At 47.1% G+C, this 24,300-nt stretch overlaps 2 protein-coding genes across 4 annotated transcripts in view; both read left to right on the top strand.

The window, feature by feature from the left end:
• LOC103528379 (synaptotagmin-like protein 4) overlaps window positions 1–11,262 on the top strand; it is a 39,081-nt gene extending 27,819 nt beyond the window's left edge. For 2 of the 3 annotated variants that reach the window (XM_030449409.1, XM_030449410.1), the window contains 7 exons: window positions 1,758–1,927; window positions 2,650–2,752; window positions 3,330–3,491; window positions 4,262–4,340; window positions 4,600–4,699; window positions 5,674–5,879; window positions 7,763–8,113. In XM_030449409.1, the coding sequence (XP_030305269.1) occupies window positions 1,758–1,927; window positions 2,650–2,752; window positions 3,330–3,491; window positions 4,262–4,340; window positions 4,600–4,699; window positions 5,674–5,879; window positions 7,763–7,908 (966 nt within the window). In that variant the 3' untranslated portion in view covers window positions 7,909–8,113. Of the gene's footprint in view, window positions 1–1,757; window positions 1,928–2,649; window positions 2,753–3,329; window positions 3,492–4,261; window positions 4,341–4,599; window positions 4,700–5,673; window positions 5,880–7,762; window positions 8,880–11,208 lie in introns of those variants that run through there. The other variant, XM_030449408.1, reaches the window with a different exon arrangement.
• A 6,490-nt stretch (window positions 11,263–17,752) lies between these two features.
• On the top strand, window positions 17,753–22,900 carry RAB39B (RAB39B, member RAS oncogene family). Its single transcript, XM_030449312.1, has 2 exons — window positions 17,753–17,967; window positions 21,916–22,900. The coding sequence occupies exons 1-2, from the start codon at window positions 17,753–17,755 to the stop codon at window positions 22,340–22,342; spliced, it is 642 nt and encodes a 213-aa protein (XP_030305172.1). The 3' UTR covers window positions 22,343–22,900.
• Window positions 22,901–24,300: the final 1,400 nt, after the last annotated feature.

Raw genomic sequence — 24,300 nt, 5'->3', positions numbered from 1 at the left:
GTGGCCTTCTGAATATCCTCTTTCTGCACAGCAGATGATTAAAAGAAGGGTGATGGCTAATGAATCACTTGCCTTCAAGGAATGTCCCCAGGTACCACCTCAAATGATGACACAGGGAGTTAGATAAGTTCGCGGTGAGCTCCCACGTGTGGGTGCTGTGAAGCTGTCAGCGTGCAGGAGAGGAGGGGGGAGCCTTTTCTAGGTGGGGGGATGTGAGGTGCACAGTTGTTAAGTGACATTTTTGTGGTCCAGGTCAAGAGAGCTGGGACTGCAGATGCGTGCCCTCTGCCAGCTCGTCCTTCACTTGATCAGCAAATTGGAGGGAACTCAAGAGTTGGACAGCAAAAGCATGGTTCAGAGCTTCAATTTCTAAGCAAAGCTGACAAGAGCTGAGTGTGTTTAGTTGAGCATTTTTTAAATGCTCCTTAGAGAGAGGGAGGCTCGGGGGGTGTGTGTGCTTAAAGATGCTTTAATTTGCTGTATCATTGTTATGGGTTTCTCCAAGGTGTATATGTGAGATTTAAAGACTCTAGGAAGGCTGCTAGGGAGGGTTCATGAATCTAGATAAATATGTTATAAAAAGCCTTGCACTTTGAGGCACATGAGTCCTTTTCCTAGTCTGGAAAGTCTGAGAGCCAAAAATGAGCCTTTTGTGTCCACATCACAGAAGTATTCTTGAAAATCTCTCTCAGGATTCTCAGCTACAGGAAGTGAGAATACTGATGGGATGGCAAATGCAGCTCCAAGGACTGAGAGATGTTCTGTGGGTTATTACAGAATGAAGTTCAGAGCCAAAGGCAGTAAGGGAAGAATTGGGTTAATTAAGAAAGTTGTTTTGATAAATGTTCATGACTGAACCCTGAAAAAGTGCCAAGAGGGTTAATTATTTGCTTTGTAAACCACATTAGCTTTTATGATGTCCCATCAGGAACCGTGAGTGATGGGTGCAATAGAAAATTTTCTCATCTTTCTGGAACTGTGTTTTGTTTCTGCTTCATCTCTTTCTGCCAGTGAAAGAAAAAGCCTTGAAAAAAGAACCCCAAGGCCTGTGGGCAAATTTATTTCTAAGAAAGCAAATGACTCTTGGGTGCCTGGCTCCCAATTTATACCTGTAGAAATGTCATTTTGCTGTGCCTTTGTGGTGGGACAGTGGCTCTTCAGGACAGGCCTTATATCTATTTCTGCTCCATACAGCTCTATGCTCATTGTGACAACCAACAAGATAGTTATAGTTACCCCCATATTTGTAGTTTGACATGGTTCTTACTAGCCTATTTTTAAAACTAATAGATAATATGATAATTATGATCATAATTATGATAATAATGATTGTATCTACCAGAAATAATAAGTTCATGTACAGATAGTTCATGTTCTCTTAATATATTTCTTTCTTAGTGGTGAGGCTGGGTCAGGATAGATGTTTGTACTGTAAGCACAGGCGAAGGGAAGATACTTGTGTGCCCCTCCTGAGGAATACTTGACTGTTTCCCAAAGTCCTGGGATTTAGGGGAGAAATCTGCATTTTTTGAGCCTTCAGAAGAATAGTGCTTCAAAGTTCTGGTCTTAAGATCCTTGTGAAACCTGGGTTCCCCAACCCTTTGAGACCAGCTGCAGATGTGTGCCAGCTCTGTGTCAAGGACACAGCACAGATTATTGCTCTGGGAATCCACTTTTCAGACTGTCATCTTTGTCCAGAAATCAAGTCAGGAGGATGCCACTGCCATTGGCACTGACTTTGCTCTTCCATCTGGCAGGTGAGTGGCAGTGTGCTCAGTGTCTACAGTGGTGATTTTGGGAGTGTGGATGCCCAAGGGACCGTGGAGTTTGCTCTGGATTATGATGAGAAGAACCGGGAGTTCCAAGTTCATGTGTCCCAGTGCAAGGACTTGGCTGTTGTGGATGAGAAGAAAGGGAGATCTGACCCGTGAGTGATGCTTTGGTGACTTGTGACCTCTGCACTGCTCAGTTTTGTGTTCTGGAGGCTTTTTTTCCCTAATATTTTCTCCATCATGGTTTCTGTCTTCTTTTGGACTTCTGATGCATGCTCTGAGACTTTCCTACCTGATGGTTCTGGAACCATTGGTGATAGTAAATATGCTGCCATAAACTTAAATTTGAACAGAATGACTGTGAAGAGTTTCTCTTATCACTGGAGTAGGTTCTCTGGGTTCTTCTTCCCCCATGGGGAAGACACTGGTAATAACTCAGTGATGCAGACACCTATCTATATGACAAGAAAGTTGGCAAAGAAGGGCTGTTAGGTAGTTTGAAAGATGATAAAAAGGAACTTGGATTTGAACCCTGAGAGACAGAGGCTTAAAGGCATTCCACTTCTTCCTTCCTTTCTAATTATTATTCTCTTGTAATAATCAAGATGGGCATTTCAGAAAATGGATATATGGCCTTGCTGGCTTCCCATGCTGCCTAGATACATGCCTGTTCTGAATGTTGGTGGCATCTACCTGTCTCTAGTGAGATTTAGAACTTCACATGCAAGCCAAGGCAGTATCCTGGCAGGTCTCTTAATTAGTTTTGACTTCAAAGAGCCAACTCAGGGTCTTTTGCTCTCATGTCACTGTTTAGAAGTGTTGCTTATTAGAGGTTGGTGATACAGAACAGTGTCCAGGTAAAGTTTTTATTTTCTAGGTATGTTAAAACTTACTTGCTCCCAGATAAAGCTAGAATGGGTAAGAGGAAAACTTCAGTGAAGAAGAGGACAGTGAACCCCATTTACAATGAAGTGCTACGGGTAAGAACAAGTACATGCTCTGAAAACCTCTGTTGTAGCAGACACCTGTGGAACGTCAGGTGAGATCTTGCCTTCTTGGCCGGGCTTCTTCTTCTGCCTCCTGCCAGCACCACGCTGCTCTTCCCTTGTTTGTGAGGGCAGAGATGTGGATGAGGTAGGGACCTGCAGCCTGCACTGCCTTCAGCCAGCATGAGGGGTGGTCTTCTTCCCTCCCCTGGCATGCAGTCACTAGTCATGGGACTGGTGATCAAAGTCTTGGTTATGTGATGGTACTCATCAAGTCCATGAGGACTGTGTGCCCACAGCTGTGTTAATAATCCTTGAAAGAATATTGGTTTTGCCCTGTGATGAAGGGAGTGCTGGGTTTCCCTGTGCTCAGCAGAAAAACTTTGTCAGGGTAGTAGTATTGCTGCAGGACAAAAAAAAAATATTTTCAGAGTGGGGCCAGTCTGTTAGTGCTTGTGTGGAGTAGGTGTGAACATCTCAGAGCTTATTCAGGCTTTTAGGTAGTTTATTTCTGATTGTGAAAGAAACAGAAGGAAAATTCGAACAACCTGACTTTTCTTTCTTCTTCTAGTATAAAATAGAGAAAATGGTCTTGCTGATCCAAAAATTAAATCTCTCTGTTTGGCACAATGACCCACTGGGACGTAACAGTTTCTTGGGAGAGATTGAAATAGACCTGGCCAGCTGGGACTGGAGCAACAGGAGACTCAACTGGTACCCGCTGAAGCCCCGAGTAAGTGTCTCAGCTTCAGTCCTGCTTCCTGGCCCAACCCTGAAGTCCTTAGGGGTGGCTTGAGTCCTTCCTGACTCCTCTGAGATCTTTGGGTGGTGTGGTGGAGCAGAGCAGCCTGAGTTGTACCTGCGGAGGTGCAGTGAAACACCCACAAGCTCTGGACACATTAGTGCAGTAATCAGCAGTCTGTACACATGGCTTCCTGAGGTCTCATTTGGTGACTGATCTGTAGGGACATTTTCATAGGTCAGCGATTCTGATCTGATCTGATACTAATCAACAAGAACTCTGACATGGCTACACCTCTCTCTACTCACAAAGAGACCCTACTTTAAGAATAAACAGCAGAGTACGAGGTGATGCAGTTGAATGTGCCTTGAGAGGTAATGTTCAGGTAAATGAGAGGTAATGGGGTAAATGTTCAGGTGCCACTTTTTGTAAATCCTGTACAGCTTCCTGCATGCTTCTGGGCCCAGAGGTCTGATCTGAGATCCCGTTTCAGAAAATAAAGGACATTTGTCTTTCAGACCTAAGGTGCTTCATTCTATCCAGCTGGACCTATCTGGAGGGGCAGCCTTGCTCTGAAGCCTCAGGCTTCTGGTTCGTAGGGACTGAGTTTGAGAACAAAGCCACAAAGAAAGGAGCTGCTTGAGAACAGGCTGCCCCAACCATGTAAAATCAATTTGTTCATTTGTGCCCCTCTAAAGCTGTTTGCTTTGTTGTGTTTGCAGAACACATCATCTAATCAATCCTAACTCTTTCTGTTTCAGAGCCTTTCTGCTGTTAACGGTGTGGATCATCGAGGAGTGATGAATTTGTCTATTAAGTATGTCCCTCCAGGAAGCCTAGGTAAAGGGTGTTCCATGCATTAAGAAGTTATTGCCTGCATGCAGCTTGCAATGCTATTTAAGGGCTGGTTGAAGAGTACTTTCCTTAGAGCAAGATCTTAGCAGCACAGGGTGCTCTGTAGCACTCGCTGCAGCCTGCATCTGATTTTCACCTCTGGATTTATTGGGACAGTATTGCGGAGAGAGGGAGGACTCAACACTCATTCTGTTGGCTGTTGTAAGGGCTGGCATGACAGTTTTTCTTTTCTCCTAAATGGCAGGTCCCAAAAATCCTCCCTCTGGTGAAGTTCACATTTGGGTCAAAGACGTGAAGGATCTGCTGCAGCTGCGTCCTTCTGGAGTTGACTCCTTTGTGAAGTGGTGAGTGTGTGAACGTGGCCTTGGCTTGGATCCTGGGTCTGGGTAGCCACAAAGCAGTGTGTTTCCTTCTCTTTTCTCAGCCTCACCTGGCTGTGCTTCCATTCTGTACAGTCCATGTCTCGCTTTAGGCTCTCTAGGAAAGAATTGCCCTTGTTATTCCTGTGTGGCCAAATTAGGAAAATGCTTGTGGTGCAGCTCTTGGTCACTCACTGTCTGTCACACACTCAGGTGAGTGGAAAGAATACCAAGGCCCTGCACCTCAACCCAGTGTGTTCACATGAAGGTGGGAATTTTGCCTTGGAATAGGCTTGCATGCAAAGTTTGGGAATTTGTTAGACTTGCCAGAAATGACCCACAGGGGGTTAGATCCTGCTTGGCTCTTCTCTGGAATTTAATACGTGTGCCTTTTCTGCAGCCTACAACATCAGTCCTCCTGTAGTATGGGAAAAGGTGCAGTAAATGTTCCAGAAAATAAAAAAAATCTTTTAAGGAGATTCTAAGATTTTTTTCAGTGCTTTGAAGTGCTCAACAGGTCTTTTCTATATTTTAAATCCTTACTGAGTTCTCCTGCAGAAAGTAGGAGACCTGCAGAAGTAGCTGACCATTTTGAAGTGGTCTCTTAGGGCATTTCATCTAAGTGATGAAAATATATGAAAAAGAAATAAGTGAAAGGAATGTCCATTTTTCAGTGTAAAATGTCAGTATGAAAAAAACCTAAGCCCAAATCAGGAATTGGTAAGCAGGTATCCTCTTTCTAAAAGTGTTTGCTTTTAAAATGGATTTTCTTGGGGAAAAATAAAGCTCATCCAGGAACTGTGGACATTTCATATTAAAGCTACAGAGATTCTTCTGTTGAATCCCAGTTCCTTCTTTCTTCAGAAATTAGGCTTCTTTAGACTGAGGAACTTCAGAGCAACAATTCAAACCTCTGATGATATTCTGTACTGCGTGCTGTATTTTTTCTCCTCTCAAAGCTATGTGCTGCCAGACACCAGTAAGAAGAGTTACCAAAAGACCCGAGTGATAAAAAGAGACACAAACCCTGTATTCAATCACACCATTGTGTATGATGGCTTTCACACAGAGGACCTAAAGGATGCTTGTGTTGAACTGACTGTGTGGGATCATGAAAAACTTACCAACCATTTCCTTGGAGGAATCAGGCTGGGCCTTGGGACAGGTGAGTGATTTCCTTTACATCAGATGAATTCTGTAACCACATTGCTGGGGTGTTGAGACCCTGGCCCAGGTTGCCTGGGGAGGTTGTGGCTGCCCCATCCCTGGAAGTGTTCAAGGCCAGGTTGGATGGGGCTTGGAGCAACCTGGTCCAGTGGGAGGTTTCCCTGCCCATGCAAGTGGGTTGGAACTGGATGATCTTTAAGGTCTCTTCCAACCCACACCAGTCTGGGATTCCATGATTTTCCTGTTTTGGAGAAACCAGGGAAGGGGAGTCTCAGCAATTGGTGAGGGTCTGGCTACTTGCACTGTGCCTGGGATGAAGGAAGCCCTGGTACTGTGGTAGCAACCCTCTATTCCCACATTTTCTGCCAACTTCAGCTCTGAGGTCTGGCAAAACTCAAGAATCTCCTTGGGTTGATCAGAGCTTTCCTGCTGTTACAGGAAAACAAACTGCAATACAACAAAAATACAAATGATGTTGCTGCTCTTCCGAGGGAAGAGTACTCAGAGCTGGAAGCAATTTGAATGTCATGTGGGACAGCACCACCTGGTGACTCTGTCCACTCTGTCCATCTCCTCCCTTGAAGTGTTTTAGTAGCAGGAATAACTAATATTTGAAAATCAGGGCATACTGCAGTAGCTGATCTGGTAGGTAATCAGTAGTGAGTGTACACCTGCTGGAATTAAATCACAAATTGGAAGAAAAGAGTTGTCTGGGTGTATACTAGGGTGTTCTTATTTTTTTGTTTTTATTTAGACTATGTAATGCTGAAAGACCTCATCACAGGTGCTGTTTGCTCCACTGGGAGGCAGTCACTGTCTCTGGGAGTTGTTGGCTTGAGGTTCCAGTTCAGAGAAGGATTTAGACCACAGCTTAGCTGAGATTGGTTTACTTCAGTTGGGTTACACATCCTTGAAGTCAGGAAAATTCCAGTATTTTTAAGCCTAAGTACTAAAGAGCAGATGGGACCATTACCCATTGTCCATCTGTCTGTCATGGAGGTTTATCCCTCTCCAAACATCCTGTCCTAGCTCTCAGTGCACCCCATACCTAGGCTTTAACAGGCAGCATGTTCACCTTCATAGTTTTGTAAGTGGCTCTAAACCATTTATTGTTAAGCAAGAGAGCATCTGAGAGATGAAGGACAACCAGAAAATTTCAGCATGTAGCAATAAAGAATAACTGTTCCTTGAGGATATCAGGGCAAGGCTGGTAGCAGCAGCAAGGTTAGCTTTGCAGATGCACCCATGTGTGTTGGGTTTGCTCCTGTGTTCTCTGCTTTCAGTCTCTAACATGTCACCAGGAGGGTTGTGAACTAGTCAGTGGGAAGTGACAACAGGAGCAAGCTTGTAAGCAAGATGTAAAAATATCAAGCCCAAGATAAGCTGTGATCCCAATTTAGACTTTTATCTCACTGCCAAATAGTTGGCACATGAAAATCTGGTTGAAGAATTGACTTAGAATTAATGTCCACACTTTTCTGCTGTTATATGTTTGATTCCTATACAAATGAAGTATGGAGCAAGAGAACTTTGTCAGATGCTCCAGGAAAATCCTTTAAAGGAAAGAAGCAAACCTTTTAGACCTTCTTCACCATTTAAAGAGATCCAGAAAGGGATTGAACCCCGTATTGTTTTCCTTGGCAGGTTATGTTTCGGGTTCTTGCACTCTGAGCCTATTACATGCACCTTCTTCTGCACTCTGGTGTGAGATGGAGGTCACTAGGAGAAGAGGAGGAGTTGTTTAGGGTGCACCTTGCTGAGAGGAAGTCAGCACCTTTTATGTTAAGCATCCTGCAAGAGTTACATCCCTTTGAGCACTTGCAAAGGGAGTAGAAACTCTGTGTTATCTCCCAATGTTGTAGCTGTCTTCTGCTTTTCCAGGTCTGAGCTATGGCATCTCTGTGGACTGGATGGACTCCACCCAGGAGGAGGTGGCCTTTTGGCAGGAGATGATGTCAGCTGCCAATGAGTGGATTGAGGGACTGCTGCCACTGCGCTCACTGGCAGGCAGGAAAAAACTGAAGTAACCTCTTCTTTGTGCCACAGAAAGGCTGAATATGTCCCTTAGGACTTGGGAAACTTCCTGCACCGAGGTGACTGAGAGCAACCCTGGGGCTGGCAAGTGTTGGGTTAAAAAGGCAATTGATGGACAGCACTTTGGAGATGTTTAATGTTAATTAATTCCCTGACAGAGGACATGGAAGTTGCCAAACTGATGCTATACTTGATTTTGACCTAGAAGAAACTTCATTTGCCTTTTTATTTCATCATTTATATTCAGTATCTTTGAATTCCAGGGGCTCTGGGAACACTGGCAGAAGGAAAAGGAGATAGAGATATTTTTATTTTTTTACTATTTTCTTGTGCCATTTGTTTTGGGTTTTTTCTGTGCAGAGCTGCAGTTGAGCTAAAGCAGCAGCATGGTGTTATTCATGTTCCCCTGCAAGTGGTACACTTTGTTCTTGGTGTAGAATTGCTCCAAGTCACCAGCAGCACAGTCTGAGACCAGGAGCTTTGCATTTGTCCCTGCTGATAACACATCTCTAATGTGAGGAGAAATGAGATCCAAGGTGAATCTAAGGAAAGAGAGAACTATTTGAAGCAGAAAAGGAAGCAACCTGGGGAGGATAACAATGAGGAATTCATTATATTCATTTATTTCTGCTTAAATATGAAAGACAGGAGTGATAGTCCTGCTGCTGGAGGGATTTGGCAATGAGGGGCTGTTTCCCTAGATTTCTCACAGGTTTCCTCAGTGACCTCAGGCAAATTTCTCTGTGACAGGACAGTCTCAGTGCAATACAAACTGAAGTGTTTGCCCAAATGTAAAATACAGTTCCAGGCCTAATCACACCATTGAAATGCCACATGTGCAGAACATTTCAGTGTGAAATAATGATGTAGGAAACAGTCTGGCATTAGCCTGGCACAACAGGTCAGGGAAGAAAGGTCAAAAAGCACACTGGAAGATGGGAGATGTTGCAAGCTGGCAGGAGAGGTAAGTGGGGAGTGAATTAATGCAAAGTGAGGGGTCTTCTTCACATGCCTGGGGGTATCTCCTGCCTCAGCCCTTCTAGTCTTCCTTTCTAGTCATCCTTCCTTTCTGGTCAACCTATCAGTGAGTTGTCTCTGGCTGGAATTTCCTTTTTATCAGTAACTTTGCATCTGTCACGTTGAGCGTGGCAGAGGGGGCGTCGTGAATGCATTTTTAAAATGCAGCTTTGTAATTTCTATTTTGGATGTACATATTGGGATTAAATGGAATGGTTTTTCTTTAGCTGTCAACGGGTCTCCTTGGGCCTATTTTTAGCATGGTCTGAGCAATGAAAAAGCAAGCACAAGAGGTGTGAAATTTTATCATGTCAGAATGAACCAGTTTTGCCAAAGGGCAAATGAAATGTCAAGGAGGAATATTTTTTGTAGCTATCCTGCCCTAGATTTTGGCTCTGTGAATGTTGCTATATTCTTCTTTAATGTATTGATTTTATTTAACTCAAGCTCAGCATAAATTTTCAGCTTAGGGAAGGTGGTTGTAAATAAATGAGTGACAAAATGTACACTTAACTCCATGAAAAAGTCTTGTTATTTTAGGACACTTGGGAGATAATCAACAGTTTTCATGCTGGGGAAAAAATAAAGAAAGGAAATGGTTTTGCAATTGGAAGAAGATAATATTTGGATATGTACCAGTCGTAGCACTGAAAGCACTGAGGGAGAGGCCCTCGAGCAGCAGAATTAAATAATGACTGTTTAATGAAGGACCTGAAACATGGAACATGTCAGCCCCAGGGAATTCCCACTGTGGATGGGAAAGTAAATGGTAACACCAGGGGCTTTGGCTTGGGCAGGTCCAGGTCTCTTCCTGGAGGGTTCAGCTGACTTCTCTCCATCACAAAAACAGTGTCATCTGCCTCCTCGTCCTCCTCACCTCCAGCATCAGCACGTGTGGTTGTGACCATGTTGCCAAAACTGCTGTTTGCGTCACTGGAGCTGGAAATCTTTGAGCTGGTGTCTCAGAAAATTATCATCTTTGTCATTGGTGGTGACAGCAAAAGGGGGAAAAGGTTGTCAGCAGGCTGGTTTCTTCCCAGCCCAGTTGCTTCTATGAACTTGGCCCAGGACGTTGAGATTCCAGTGAGGATTTTTGTTAATCTTTTGGTGGCTTGTTTATGGAAATTAAGCCCTGATTAGCTTAAGAAGATTTCTTTGGTATTTAATAGTTTATCAGAATAAAAGATTACACTGCCCAACCACACACACAGATGTAACACAGCTGTATCTGAGGCAGTAAAAGTTGCTGTGCTGCAGCTGTTTCACTTACTGTGCAGAAAACGCTTGATCAGAACAAGATTTCAGTCACTTTTATTGTTGCTGGCACATGGAGAAGTGGAGGAGCTTGTGAGTAAACAGCTAAACAGCCTTTTTCTATGTGGCTTATGATGCTGAGATTTGTTGTCTGTGAATGTGACATGAAACAGAGACTCAGGCCTGGAGGCACATGCTGGTGATTACATGAGTTGAGTAATAACTGGTTAAAAAAAACCCAAAAAACCAGATAGTTTCCTGATTGTATTTCCTAGTTGATTGTAGAATGAGTTAAGCAAAGTTCCATAAGAAGGAAAGACTTCATGCCTGTAGTAAATGTGGTTTATGTCCCTTGTGTCCCTGAATATGAACCTTGGTATATACAGTAGAGCTGAGCAACTGCTTTCCATGCTTCCTCTGAGTTCATGCCTTACTGAGGTTCTCAGGAACCTTAGAAGCAAAAAAAAAAAAACCCAAAACACAAAATCAGGAGAGAAGGCAAGAGTCTAGAAAGTATTTCTACCCAGTCAGGCAATTTTAATCTCTGGCCTATGTCCACTCAAAACTGTTCATATTACAGGTATCAAATAGTTTTAGAAGCTAACTAAAGGAGAGAAAGGAAGGATTGTTGACTCTTGGACAAACCCCAGTGAATGAGTGTCTCAGAGGAGATGGAAAAGAAATGGTTGAATTAATTATCCATAACTGAATATTTACTCAGCTTTATCCATCACCAAAACAGGAAAGAAAAATTAACTCCTATGGAGATTTGGGAAAATTATGCTGGCTAAATAAACCTGTGTAATAAGGTGATCTATTGGAAGAGAATTGTTGTATTTTTCACAGGCTTGTTAAATTTTGTCAAAAAATGTAACAAAACCTGAATAAATTAATGCACTTTGGTTCCTGATAACTAAGAATGTGGATATTCAGCAGCAGGTTGAGTTGGTTGCTGTTTTGTACTTTTATCATTCATGGCTTAATCCTTTTTCTTTTCTACATGCTTGCTTCCCACCCTTCAGGTATCCTGGTCTTCTGCTATTACTGTTAAAACAGGTGCCTGGGAGGAGATGCTCCCTCTGAGTACTGTCAAAGAGGTTGTTGGGAGACTTTGGGAGGCTCATCATGTCAAAGCATCTTTGCACATCTGCTGTAAGGTAAGTGCTACTGGAGCCCTGCTGCTCTCAGGGATGGAAAGCTCTTGAAACACAAAGCCCTTCCCATAGGGTCAGCCAGGAGCAGCCACTTTTTTTCCAGGAGCTGCATTTTTGGGAGGTTCCTTGTCCTGGTGGCTCTGCCAGGTGAAGACATGAGTTGGGTAATAACTGGTTAAAAAAAAACAAAACAAAACCCAGACAGTTTCCTGATTGTATTTGCTCACTGAGGAGAGGTCAGGGTGAAGTTTGTGGGGCCACGGGGACTCTGTGTATGCTTTGGTCCTGCAGTACCAGCTCCTGGCCTGTTGTGAGCAGATGGCTGATCTGTAGCAAGGTGGTTTGGGCAAGAGCAGGCAATTCCAGGGTGATTGTTCCCACTTCTGGGGTGTGGGCCAACTCCTCCCACCCTTATGAACACATTGGTTGGAGTTCCATGAAGAAATTCCTATTAATGGCTTGTATGAGTTCTCTTTCTTCTGGGAGAGGGATGGGTGTGGTAGATAGCTGGAAGTGTCTTCTCCAGGGGCCTTACAGGAGTTTGCCAGCCCTAGATCCAACCTCCTTTTGATTTTGCGTTAATTTCCCATTCACTCAGCTGAAATGCCTCATGCCAGACATGACATGAGACATTCAGACAAATCTGAATGAAGGTGAGTGAAGATGTGGGCAGGTAGCAGCATGCTGGGAGGAGTGGAAGAAAACACAAACAAGAGCAGGAGCTGAGCTTGTGAAGTTTGCTGGTACCACCAGGTTTGTGGCAGAGGGCTTGGGTTAGCATTCCTGCTGGAGAGGAGATGATGATGGTCTGGTCATTTCCCTGCAAGTCACCTAAAACAGGGATCTGCTCGAGCAGGCAGATATTTGCTTTTTAAAATGCTGTGAAATCATGTTATGGCTGGACTTGTGTCTGGGCTCCATTGTAGAGCCAGAGTAGCTAACCTGGAGGAAAGGGAGGAGTCCTGAGTGTGAAGGCAATTCTGCTGGTCACTTTCCTTTTGGTTTTTTTGGTTTTTTTCTTCCCCAGGACTGCAGTCAGGGCTTAGTGAATTGCTTGGCATTCTGTATTTTACAAAATGGAAAACATACACCACTGGAGAGCCACAGTCCTAACCCCTACAGCACCATCAGGACCCTCACAGTTAGGTCCTCATTTCTGATTAAAAAGGCATGTGTTGAGTGGTGCTGAACAGAGAAAAATCAAGTTATATTTTGCCTTTTCTCTCTCTACAGACCTGACTGTGCTGCCACGAAACTTGAGATGCTGCCAGTAAGAACAGAAATCAGATTTCATGCATCTAACAACCCGTAATGCCATCCTGCTAGTTATTAACCATCCAAAGTGGCTCTTGAGCTGCAAGCAAGCAGTGTGAGCTCTGGGCTTGGAGGGGAAACTAGGGAGCTGTTTTCTGGCAATGTAAGTAGCTCAGACACCCGCTCTGTTGGAAGAAAAAAAATCACAATAACCTCTTTTCCTCTCTTCTCTCTCCCACTCACCATTACTAATTTATCCTGATTGTAATGGCTTCTATTTGCTCTAAGCAGATCCTGTTCCTTTCCTGAGAAGACTTGAACCAGCTACAAGGACATAATATCCCCAGTGGAGGATCTGTTCCTGGATTCAGGCAGGCTCAGGCAGACATAATGTTCTCTTGATGGGATCCCCCCCTTTTTTGACTGGCAAACTCATGACCCTTTTAATGTGATCACGATCACACTGGGACAGACACTGGGACTTGCATCTGGACTCTGCCATCCCATAGTAATGAGCTGATGTCTAATTTACTGTCACGGGGAAACATTTTACAAATGTTTTTATGTCTCTTCAGAAACCCAGCTGACTCTTTGCTCCATGCACAAGCTGGTGGGGTTGGATGCTACATCATCTGGGTGCTGTGTGACACCAGAGGGTGGCCTTGTCACCTGCAGGGACAAGCTTGGCCTCTCTGCATGTCCAACCCATGTGGATCACACTGTAGGAGAGCTGAATCCTGTCCATTCAGGTTGCAAAGCAAATGCTAACACTGCCCTGGAGCACTGCTGTTGACTCAAGAGGCCTCTCTGGTTATTTCTGAAGTTTCTGGTGACATTCTCCCATTATCACAGATCCTGGCTGGCTTTGCAGCCCCAGCTCTGTGGCATTTTTAAGCTCCTCAGCAGAACCTCCTTCTCAGGGGCTGGGGCAGTCAGATTAGGCAGGTGCTCTCTGCTGGGCCCTTTGTTCCCCTATAGCCCAGGGAGAGAGAGCTGTGGTGGTGCAAGATGGTTCAGCCCATCAAGCTGAGTGGGCTAATTAGCTCTCTGTTGGCTACAGAGGGAGCCTGGACACCTAATGTAGGAGAGACATTTAGATAATGTGTTCTTATATTAATGGGGGAACCATTAGTGGGACAACAGCATCACTCAGCCATTACTATATTTATCAAGCCTGTGTCTATCTGCTGCACTGCTTTTGGTTTGATCCCCTTGTGAGACTGGGGGACCAGTGGGTGGGTCATCTGCAGGATGCCACCCCTGGAATCCCAACCAGGATGCTTGGAGCTGCCTTGGTGTGCAGTACTCCATTGCTCACTAGAAGTGTTTTGCCAACAGGTTGGCATTTTGGGAGGCAGGTTAGACAAGCTTCCTGGGGACAGAGCTGCCAGTCTGTCACAGAAATCCATGACTACAAAAGGCCAAAAGCCAAGGTGGGACAGAAGCTTCACCATGTGCCTCCTGGCATCCAGCCCTGCCTGTGCTTCCCTCCTGCTACTGCTGCTGAAGGCACTCAGGCTGTCACCTCATCACAAAGTCCTAAATTACCCTCTCAGTGCCTGCTGTCAGTTCCTGAACACTGTGTGGTGCCCTTGGCTTTACATTTGTCTGCACTACCCTGACTAACTGTGGCATCAGGTAAATAATAAGCATTAAGTCTCTTAATACCTTCCCCCTGTCCTGGGTTTTACAGCTAGCAGGTTGTGGGGACTATTGGGTCCCTGTCACCAGTGTAATCTGTATCCATGCCACATCTTCTGGACAGGCCTAATCTGACAGGGGGGTTTTTTGGAACTAGGTAATAAATTGTTTACTATGTGTGGTTACCCAGCCGTGTTCTCAGCATTCCCATCACCCTGGTGTTTGGCCCATGGGCTCTGACACATTTGGTAGCATACACTCACTGGGCTCCACTTGGGTGGAGCTTATCCCTGCTGTGAGGAGCAGCTGGATTGGACTGGAAATCAAGCCCCTGAGGGCTGGGGACTTCACCCTGCAGGTTTGGATGGACTGGGTCCCCAGCACATTGCCATTGCAGGAATGGGCTGGCTGGGGCAGCTCCTGTGCAGCCAGCCCTGCAGCCAGGGATTGTGTCTGATTGATTGTTTTTTGTATCCTTGGAAACTGAAAGGGCATTAAAATTGCATGGTGCACACAGAGCTGATGCACTCTCCTTGTAGTGCTGCCATGGGCGTGGAGGTGGATTCAACCTCCATCTGCCAGGTGTAAAGGGCACTGGCTTGTTTTGGAGTAAAACTAAACCATAACTGCACAAATCTAGAGGGAATTACCACTGACTCACAGGGCTGGTGTCCAGGAGGGGTGTTTGGCTCCCAGCCATCCCTGACCATGGCTCAATACCTTCTCTTTGTGGCCAGCCATAGCAAGCCTGGGCTTTAAGGTGGAGAGAAGCTGCTGGCCTTGAGACCATCTCACCTCTACTGGTTTCCATGGCAGGCAGCTGGGCTGGACCCTGCTGGTGGAGCCCCACCAGTTCACTCAGTAGATGCAGAGCCTGGCCCCTGTACATGGTCCATCCATGCCCTTCTCTGTGCTGAGGTGGTTCCCAGGCAGCTCTCCCCCAGCCCATGTGGGTGTGAGGAGAAAGGGGCTCCACTGGAATCACCCCCAGAGCCAGGGAAGGGAGTGCTGAGGGGTTGCCCCTAGCCCAGGGCTGCTGACAGCCCGCAGAGGTGGCTCCGAGCATCAGCTTGTTGGCTTCTGCAGCTCCTGGCCTGTCCCCAGCCAACAAACCTGCTTTTCCATCAAATCTAGGTTACTCTCAGTCTCTCTCCTTGAGACACCAGATTTTCCATTTTTTAAAACAATACCAGAACAAAGGCTCTCCCAGGATCTCATTTTCTCACACCTTCTCATTTGCTGCTAATTAATATTGTGGCTGCCCAGCCACAGAGTGTGTTTTCATCTGTGTGAATGTGTTCAGAGAAGGTGGAAATATTATCAGCATCACAGGATCCTGCAGATTTATTTGCTGGGCAAAACAGGTCCCTGAGGCTCTAGGAATCCCTCCAGCTCCAACAGCATTTCCTGGGCTCCTTGGTGATCTCCTCAGCTCCTAATAGCCCTACAAGCCAGGGTGCTTTGGCTGCTCCCTGCTGTAGCTCATATCACTGCCATGAAGTGTCCCCCAGCACCTCTGCCTGGAGATGCCTCCTGGAGATGCTGTGGGTTGCCTGGTGCCTGCTGAAGTACAGTCAGACCTGTGGAAGAAATGGAATGGGGTGGCAGCACGTGTGCATGCACAGGGAGGGGAGAAAACCAGTTAAGAGAAACCACACTTTGTTGTGGGCTTGAACTAATGGGCATTGAATACTCAGAAATCATACAGTAAAGTGCAACAGATCCCCACAAAGCATTGCTGGCAATGAGTCACTGGTTAATGTACTCCTAACTTGGATTTATAGGTTTAATATTTTTCAGTTGGGCAGTTTCTGATGCTCTGCAGATTGCTTCATCAGTTTTCTTTCCTGTCCTGAGGTACTTTAAAATAGGATCTTTTGGGGTTGTGATTTCTTTTTTTTTAATAAAGGTATTATATTTCAAAGGGTATTGAAAAAATTCCTTGCCATTTATTCCTCAAGACTTGAAATGGTCTCTCTAATGTCCTAGTCTGATTCGCAGGCTGGCTAACTATCATATCTATATAAATGCCCTTTTTTGTTTTGTTTTGTTTTTAAGGATCTAATGTGAATGTGTTTATCCCCTTCATGAAACAATCTTTACAATCTTTTTTTTTTTTTAGTGTCTGACTTAATATGCACATTTAATCACTGCTTTTAAAACTATACATGCTCATTTTTTCCCTTTCAGAGATCAAGACTCTGCTGAGTGCTGAACAAGGAGGTGCTCGATCTCAGCTGTATCCCACAGAGCCAGGTGAGTGTGTCCTTGTGCTGCCTGTTTGGGACAGACTGGGGACAGCCTGGTCAAAACGAGGACTTTAGAACCCGAGGTATCCATGTATTCACTGTGGGATGTTGGCTGCTGCTCAGGTTCCTGAACACTGTGCTTGGCCCTGTAGACCCAAGAACCTGCTCGAGCAGATTGAGGGAAAATGAATTTGTTAAGATTTGTGGGTTTTAAGTTCCTGGGCATCCGATGTCTGAAACTATCAATTTTTGAGACTGTACTCGTGGCTATGCTGGGTCTCATGAGTCTGTCAGTAAGACACCTTACTGTTACCATTGTCCCCTTCCAGATAAGGCTGGCTCAGTGCAGGTGACCCAGGGCAGTGGTGCAGAGGCTCTCCCAAAGCACCAGGAGCCCTTGTGCCGCCCCCATGAGCTGTCACTGCGATAGGAAGACCCTGACGCGGTGGCGAGGAACCTGAAGCAAGACTCGAGGGTTTGGAACACGGAAAGGTGCCAAGTGCCCCGCTCCACCCTCCTGTTCTGGGGGAAGAGTTGGGGAAGGTTTCCTGTGGCCTCTGTCCCTTCACTTTCGGGTGCACCTGCCTGCCCGGCTCCTCCTTGGCCCTGGGCTCGGCTCAGCTCCCCCTCACAACCCTGGGGCTCCCCCCAGCCCCTCAGCCCCCCAGCTCCCCCTCATTCCCGGGCTCCCCCCCGGCCACCCGCGCTGCCCCGCACGGTCCCGCCCCGCCCCGCCCCTGCACGGCTCCCGCAGCGGCCGCGTTTCGGGGGTGGCGGCTCCTCCCGGCAGTGCGGTAGGAACGCAGCCGCCATTGCATCACGGCCGCGCCTCCATCCCGCAGCCCCGGCACCGGCTGCGTGCACCGGGTACCGCCGGGTACCGGCGGAGGGGAGGGCAGGATCGCAGCAGGGAGAACGGGAACCCAGCGGGGCCCTCAAGAAGCGGCTGCCGCATCTTCGGCGGCCGCACCATCAGGGCTTGAGGCGGCCACCGGTACCCGCTCGGCATCCTCGCAGCACCGGGCCGGGACTGGGAGGGATGCGGCGCTGACGGAGGGTGCCAGGCCGGCCATGGGGCCCACCTGAGCGGTTCGACCGCCGTGAAGGTAGCCAGGGCCGGCCCCTTGGGCATCATCGGGCCCGGCCTTGCTGTGCGATCGGGGAGGAGGAGGAGGAGGCGGCGGCCGCCCCCGGAGCCGCGGACCGGGGATGGGCGGCGCGGCGGGCGGGCGCTGAGGCGGGCGGGCGGCAGCAGCAGCATCAGCAGCATGGAGGCCATCTGGCTGTACCAATTCCGCTTGATCGTCATCGGCGATTCCACCGTGGGCAAGTCCTGCCTGATCCGCCGCTTCACCGAAGGACGCTTCGCCCAGATTTCCGACCCGACGGTGGGGGTGGATTTCTTCTCCCGGCTGGTGGAGATCGAACCTGGCAAGAGGATCAAGCTGCAGATTTGGGACACGGCCGGGCAAGAGCGGTTCCGGTGAGACCGGGGTGGGGACTGGTGGGGCCGAGCTTTACAGCTTGTACACATCCTATACGCGGCCATTTGGGGGTCGACACCCCCCCCCACCCCAAGGCGCGTGCAGGATGTATAGAATGTGTAGGGTGGAGATGTGAAGGAGCAAGCCCCGCTCACGAAGGCAGCGCTGGGGGCTGAGGATGTTTTAGGGAGTTGTGTGAGCAAGAGGATGCACTTGCTCCCCCCTCGGTGTTCCGCGGGATGTTCCGCAGCTGAACGCACATCTGGGGTGGCCGAATGCAATGGAATATGGGGTCTGATCCTCTGCGGTTACAGCAGAGATCAGCTGTGGGTAGGACAGAGAAAGGCTGTGACAAACCCTTCGGTTGTGGCCTTGCAGGGGGGGCAGGTGCTTTCTAGAGGGTTTGGGAGGTGAAGTGATAGTAACGAAGGCTTGAGGAGGAAAAAGAAAGGAGGCGTGTGGGACCGTGCCAAGACTTTCCCACAGAACTGCAGGGTCAGAACATCAATTGTGGCTGACACAGGCTCGGCCCCAGCTGAACAGGAGGCTGGTGTCATCAGGGAATGCCTGGTGCTCAGACAGCACTCATTTGGAAGGGGTGTACCCTCAGTGTACCCCTCCTCCCTCCTGTTTGCTTATATTTTTTGAGCATCTTTATTAACTCTCATCCTCTTTTCCACCCTCCCCCTCTGGGAGCACTTTCCTTGCTCTGCATCTCCACGCAGGTTCCCTGAGCTTCTCCTTGCCTGCTGTAATCACTCAGCTGGGGAATGTTTTGGTTTCATTCAATGGATGAAACCTCCACTACCTCCCACCCTTCTCACCTCCTTCCTTCACATCTGTGGCTCTGGCATCTGGCCCAGGATGTGCAGTAGTTGGTCCTTGGCCACTGACAGGTTTGGTTTTTGTGTTGGTTTTTTTTTTCTTCTGCCACCTTGCAGCCTTTCAGGGTAAGGAGCTGCTGCTTTATTCTGGTGAGAGAGGAGGTGCTTTAGCTTGCATTGCATCAGCTTCCAGCTTTGGAGCTCGGGTTGAGGGCTGTAGAAAACATTCCTGGGTGCTCCCTTCCTCCTGCTTTTGCTGTGAAGAGCAAAAGCTGTTGGATGGCTTCAGTTTCCTTGCTTTTAGGCATTAGGAAGTTTGTGGCCCTGGAGGCTGCTTACCCTCAGTGCTGGGGGTTGACCCGGCCCAGCTCCGGGGTTTGTAAGCATGATGAGCAGGCGACCTTCAGCACAAGGGCAGGCAGCAGCAGCATTCAAAGGCAGGAAGAGTGCAAGGGGCAGGAACAAAAGTGACATAAAAAAACCCCACAAGACACTGTGCAACTTTGAAATGCCCTTGCTAGAGCACAGACTTAAATTCCCAATGTGAAGATCGAGAGGGAAGTCAGCCAACCCAGGTGCCTTTATAGTGCATGAAAATGATGAAAAAGAAATAATCAGGCAGAAAGTCTGTTTTGTGTTTATCCCTTTCAGATCACCTTTAGCCCTGTGGCAAATTGTGCCCTCTAGAGACAGCAAGCTCCTGGGCTGCTCCTGCAAGCTCTTTTTCTTGGCACAAGGCAAGCTGTAATTACTACTGGAATAAGCTGAAGCCTCTCAGGCTCGTGGGCAGAGGCAAGAAGCACAATGGTGCAGATGCTCTCCAGAACCTTAAACTTTTTTATCATAGCACATGGAATTTCTTAAGAAGGAAATTTGCAAGATCTGCTTTTTCACAGGGTTCTCTGATGTGAGCATTTCCAGTCTGCCTTGTGCACTTTAACAGCTGCCCCACAGAGAAGCAGCCACTGTGGTTATTTTGAAGACACCTTGTCGGCAGTCTCTGCTCTGCAGCTGTGCTGCATTTCTGCTCTTCCTGACCCCCGTTGTGAGCTCTTTCACTCACCATAAATTAGAAACAATTTCCGTGCAGTTAAGGCTTAAATTATAGTTAAATGTGTGCCATCCTCTTTTGTCAGATCACGCCCCAAAAACATCCTGCCTGGAACAGCACTGAGGCTGCTTTGGAGATGTAGATGAGCATGGTCCAGTTCTGCCTGGATCCAGCAGGTTTTGCCCATCTCTGGTTGCTGAAATACTGTGACTGCCTTGTCTGAAACGTGCTGTTGTGTAATGCTAACAAAAGCAGAAGCATGTGCAGCACTGTGTCCCCAGGACTCTGTGCCACTACTGACCCAAGAGCAGTTTCCTTCCGGCCAGCAGCTCTCCCTGGGCTGGGAGGGAAAGGCTCATACCATGGCACAGGAGTCCCCACCATGCCAAACAGAAGCAATGCCTTGATGTTAAAACTTGGCCAAAATAGGTGAAAATACCCAAACTGCTCTTTGTGAGCACAGTGGGAGGTGGGTGTCTTGGAAGGGAACTGGGGAGTAGCATGCAGCTTGAAGGCAGTGTTGTGTGCTTCCTGCAGGTCAGGAAGGAAAAGAGTCTGAAAAAGCTTTCAAGAAAAGGCACAGAGACCTTTACTTCATTTTATCTCAAAGCAGTGCTCAGCTTGGAACCTGTCATGGCTTTCCCTGGTACCTGAGGCATTGTTGATGTTGGCAGGAGGAGCCAGGGCTGATGCACCAAAGACAAGGGAGAAGCAGAAATGCATGTGACAGTGTGGGGGTGAATTCAAAGCACCAATATCTCTTTGCAGCTGGCTAGACAGCAAAAGGCAGCTCTAATTCCCTCAGTGCCAAATGTACAGAGCTACTCTTATCCCTCAGCCAGATAACTGGGAGAGGAGAAATTACCCGGGTGCAGCCAACTATCTTCCCTCCCCCCATCTCTTCTGGCTGTCTTCATTTTGGCTGTGGATTTTCACCCATATCTTTTGATAAAGCAATCCTTGAAAACTCCAATTCCTCCTTTCCTGTGGCAGTTTCACTAGATACAAACACACAATAACCCCTAACACCACTCTTGTGGGTTCAAAAAAAGGACTTGTCCCCAAGGGGAAAATGTGCTTACGTGTTCCCAGCAAGGAAAGTTCAGGCCTGAGTGTGAATTCCTAAAGGGACTGGAATTGATCATTGCTTCTGGATTTAGAACAAATCCATGACTGTGCAGAAACCCCACAGTTTTACAGCTTCTTGGTTTTTCCACGTGCAGTGGTTGTTGAACTGTAGCTCTGCTCAGCCTCGTAGTCTCATGTGCTGCTTCTGGATGGGTGGCAGTCTGCCCTTGCTTGGGAGAGTTGTGGAAGATGGGCTCAATTTTTCAGCTCTTGTGGCTTGGGGGTGTGTGTGTGTCTTTTTTGGTTACTGTTTTGATGTTGTTGGAAGGAACAAGACCAGCAGCAGTGCAGGTTCCCAGTGGCACAGTGGGAGAAAGCACCAGGGTGTCCCTGTGCCAAGGCCTTGGGTTTATGGAGGGGGGTTACAGCCCCAGGGTCAGCCTTCCAAATCCGTAGCCTCCTTGTTTTGTGTACCCTCAGAGAGTGTTTGGGTGTTTGGTTTCAAATGAACCTTGAATTTGTTACACTGCTTCTGAACCCATGGGCTAGAGAAGGTGTCCAGAGAACGTGCATGGTTGGGGATGGGATGCTTAAAGCAAAGGGCATAGAGAAATCCATGATAGACAACAGGGACCAAAAATAGTGTGGTGGTGGTGATTCTGAACAGAGCTTTAATAAATCAGTAGCACAGTTACCCAAGGATGAAATGTTTAAGCCAGGATTAGCTGTCTTTTTGAATGACAAGCTCCACAGAGCACGAGCTCAGAGCAGTAAGACATTGCCTGAGTGGCCTCCCCTGCCCTGTGTTCTGCAGGGCAGAGAGGGTGGTGGTGACACTGCTTGCTTAAACAAAGATGGATGTTCAGAAGGGCTATGTTTGGATTAAGACAACAAAAAATAATAATCAGGAGAAACAAACAAGCAAAACCCCACCTTAAACTCACTCAGCCCTTCTTCCCAGGCAGCTCTAACTTATGCTTTTGTTGTTTCTCATTCATTTCCAGGTCCATCACCAGAGCCTACTACAGGAACTCGGTGGGTGGACTCCTCCTCTTTGACATTACCAACCGCAGGTCCTTCCAGAACGTCCACGAGTGGCTAGAGGAGACCAAGGTGCACGTCCAGCCATACCAGATTGTCTTTGTTTTGGTAGGTCACAAGTGTGACCTTGACACCCAACGACAAGTGACCAGGCACGAGGCTGAGAAACTGGCAGCAGCCTATGGGATGAGGTACATCGAGACCTCTGCTCGGGATGCCATTAACGTGGAGAAGGCCTTCACTGACCTGACTCGAGATATATATGAGCTGGTTAAAAGGGGGGACATTTCAATCCAGGAGGGATGGGAAGGGGTAAAGAGTGGGTTTGTCCCAAATGTAGTGCACTCTTCAGAAGAAGTGGTGAAATCAGATAGGAGGTGCTTGTGCTGAGCTCTTCTAGTGAGGCAAGTGGTGATGAACTCTACTAACCAAACCTACTTTACTAAGTGAACTCGGTGTGACAGAAAGGAGAGCAACACTCCTGTTGTGAACAGCCTCCCACCTTGTTTTGGACACCAGAACAGATTCCCCTCCTCCCCCCCGGAGAGAAATGTTCTGTTTCAATGAATCTTTCAGAACTGGGGGCTACAAACCTAACGGAGAGTGAGGGAGGGTGCCTGGTGTTGTGAGGAGGCAGGAAGCAGCAATGAGGGGCTGCACCAGGCGGGTGAGAGAGCTGGATGGGCTGGCACGTGCCAGGGTACTGTACATCTCCTCTTTTCAGTAAATCCACAGCTCCATGATGGGTGTTGCAGCCACAGTATGGCTACTTGAGAAGTGTGACAGACAGGCAGACAGAAAGGCAGAGGACACCTTTGTTTGTGTCAGCTGTTTATTACCAGGAAGCTGTGAAGCCAGCACAGGTACCAGTTCCTCATATGGAAACTTTTCCTCCACAGGAAAAGTTTACTGACATGGTATGCACACTTCTGAAATTCCTTTCTTATGTTCTTGAGCCTAATTCAATAGCAAAGAATATTCTGTGGGATTTAAAGAGGAAAAAGAGCAGTTACCTGAGCAGTAATTTAAATTATTCCCTGCCCTCTGCCAGTAGTGCTTTTCTTGCTGTGCTGAACTGGGATTCTAAGTGACAACTCCTGCTCCAGTAGTAATTATCCAATGCATTTTTATGCATTTGCTGCTTAAGTGAGTACCTGAAAGCACTTTGAGATCAGGGTTTCCCAATAGAATTCAGTGATCAAGAGCATTAAGAGAGTACCACGTCCTCCTACATGACATCCTCAGGCTGGGGTGATGCAGCCAGGGACACACCAACATTTCTGTCTTGCTAACAGCACTGTGCTGACCTTTCAGGTGTCTTACCAGCCAGGTCAAAAGATTGAATGGGAAGGAAGGGGAAGAAGCCAAACACAAACCCAAAACCCCAACAAAAATCAAATAATTTAAAAAACCCACAAAAAAAAACAATTCAAAAAGCTTAACTCAGGTGCATCAGACATCCTAAAAGGTGAGATTTGCTTTTATAGAAGTTAAAGAGCATGGAAAGAACAATTTCCATCAGTACTTTCTGCTGCTGAAGTGTCATTTTCTTTCTTGGCCTCTGAGGAAGAAAGGAAGGGGGAGCACACACCAAAAGTGTCTGAGCTGTTGAAAGCCAGAAGACAAGCTCCAGAGTAAAAGTTGTTTTTCTCCAGATTTTAATTTGACAAAAGAGGCTCTGTCTCAGGGTGGGCATCATGGTGTGGTGGCCACACTGCAAAAGCTGGATGGAGGTGGATGGTTTCTGGGAATGCCATTGACCACTGGAGTGGATCACTTCCACTGTTTTAGCTCAAGCTTCTGGTGTGCAGCAGGGTAACAGGGTAAACCAGGGGAGTTCAGCCTACTAAAAGCAAACAAAAAGACCTAAAGTGACTTTTTTTTTTTTTTTACTCGAGTTTGCAAGCTTTATACACCAAACTGGTAATGGGCAGGAGGGAGGGGTTAGGTAAGAAACCAGGGGAAGCAGCTAATGGTTGATTTAGGCCTTTAAGTAGAGAAGAAGAAAATACTTCTTATGGCTTTTTAAGCCACCCTGGCTATGAAAGTGTGGGGCCTCTTGATTGCTGTTGAGTTCTTCCATTTGAACCATTCCTCCCTTTGAACCTGTTCTTACAGTTGGCACTACTTGGGCAAGTCTGTAGGAAGAAAAAAAATCCTGTGGTTTACATTATTAAAGCTGTAGAAAACTACAAAAAGCAAACCAACAACCAAAAACCTGAAAATTAGTAACATTTTTTTATTTTCAGTGGTCCAGGATCAGCTGTGCAGGGGCTGTGCAGGGGATCAGCCATGCTGTGAGGGCACTGGGAGCAAACTGGAGGAAAAGAGGGGTGGTAATAGTAATC

The sequence above is a fragment of the Calypte anna genome, chromosome 4, assembly GCF_003957555.1.
Source record: "Calypte anna isolate BGI_N300 chromosome 4, bCalAnn1_v1.p, whole genome shotgun sequence".
Lineage (NCBI taxonomy): Eukaryota > Metazoa > Chordata > Aves > Apodiformes > Trochilidae > Calypte > Calypte anna.
This window is presented reverse-complemented; position numbering and strand designations above follow the sequence as displayed.

Coding starts and splice junctions, on each gene's coding strand:
- RAB39B (XM_030449312.1), top strand. CDS start 17,753: ATGGAGGCCATCTGGCTGTACCAATTCCGCTTGATCGTCATCGGCGAT. Junction 17,968..21,915: donor GCCGGGCAAGAGCGGTTCCG/GTGAGACCGGGG, acceptor ATTCATTTCCAG/GTCCATCACCAGAGCCTACT.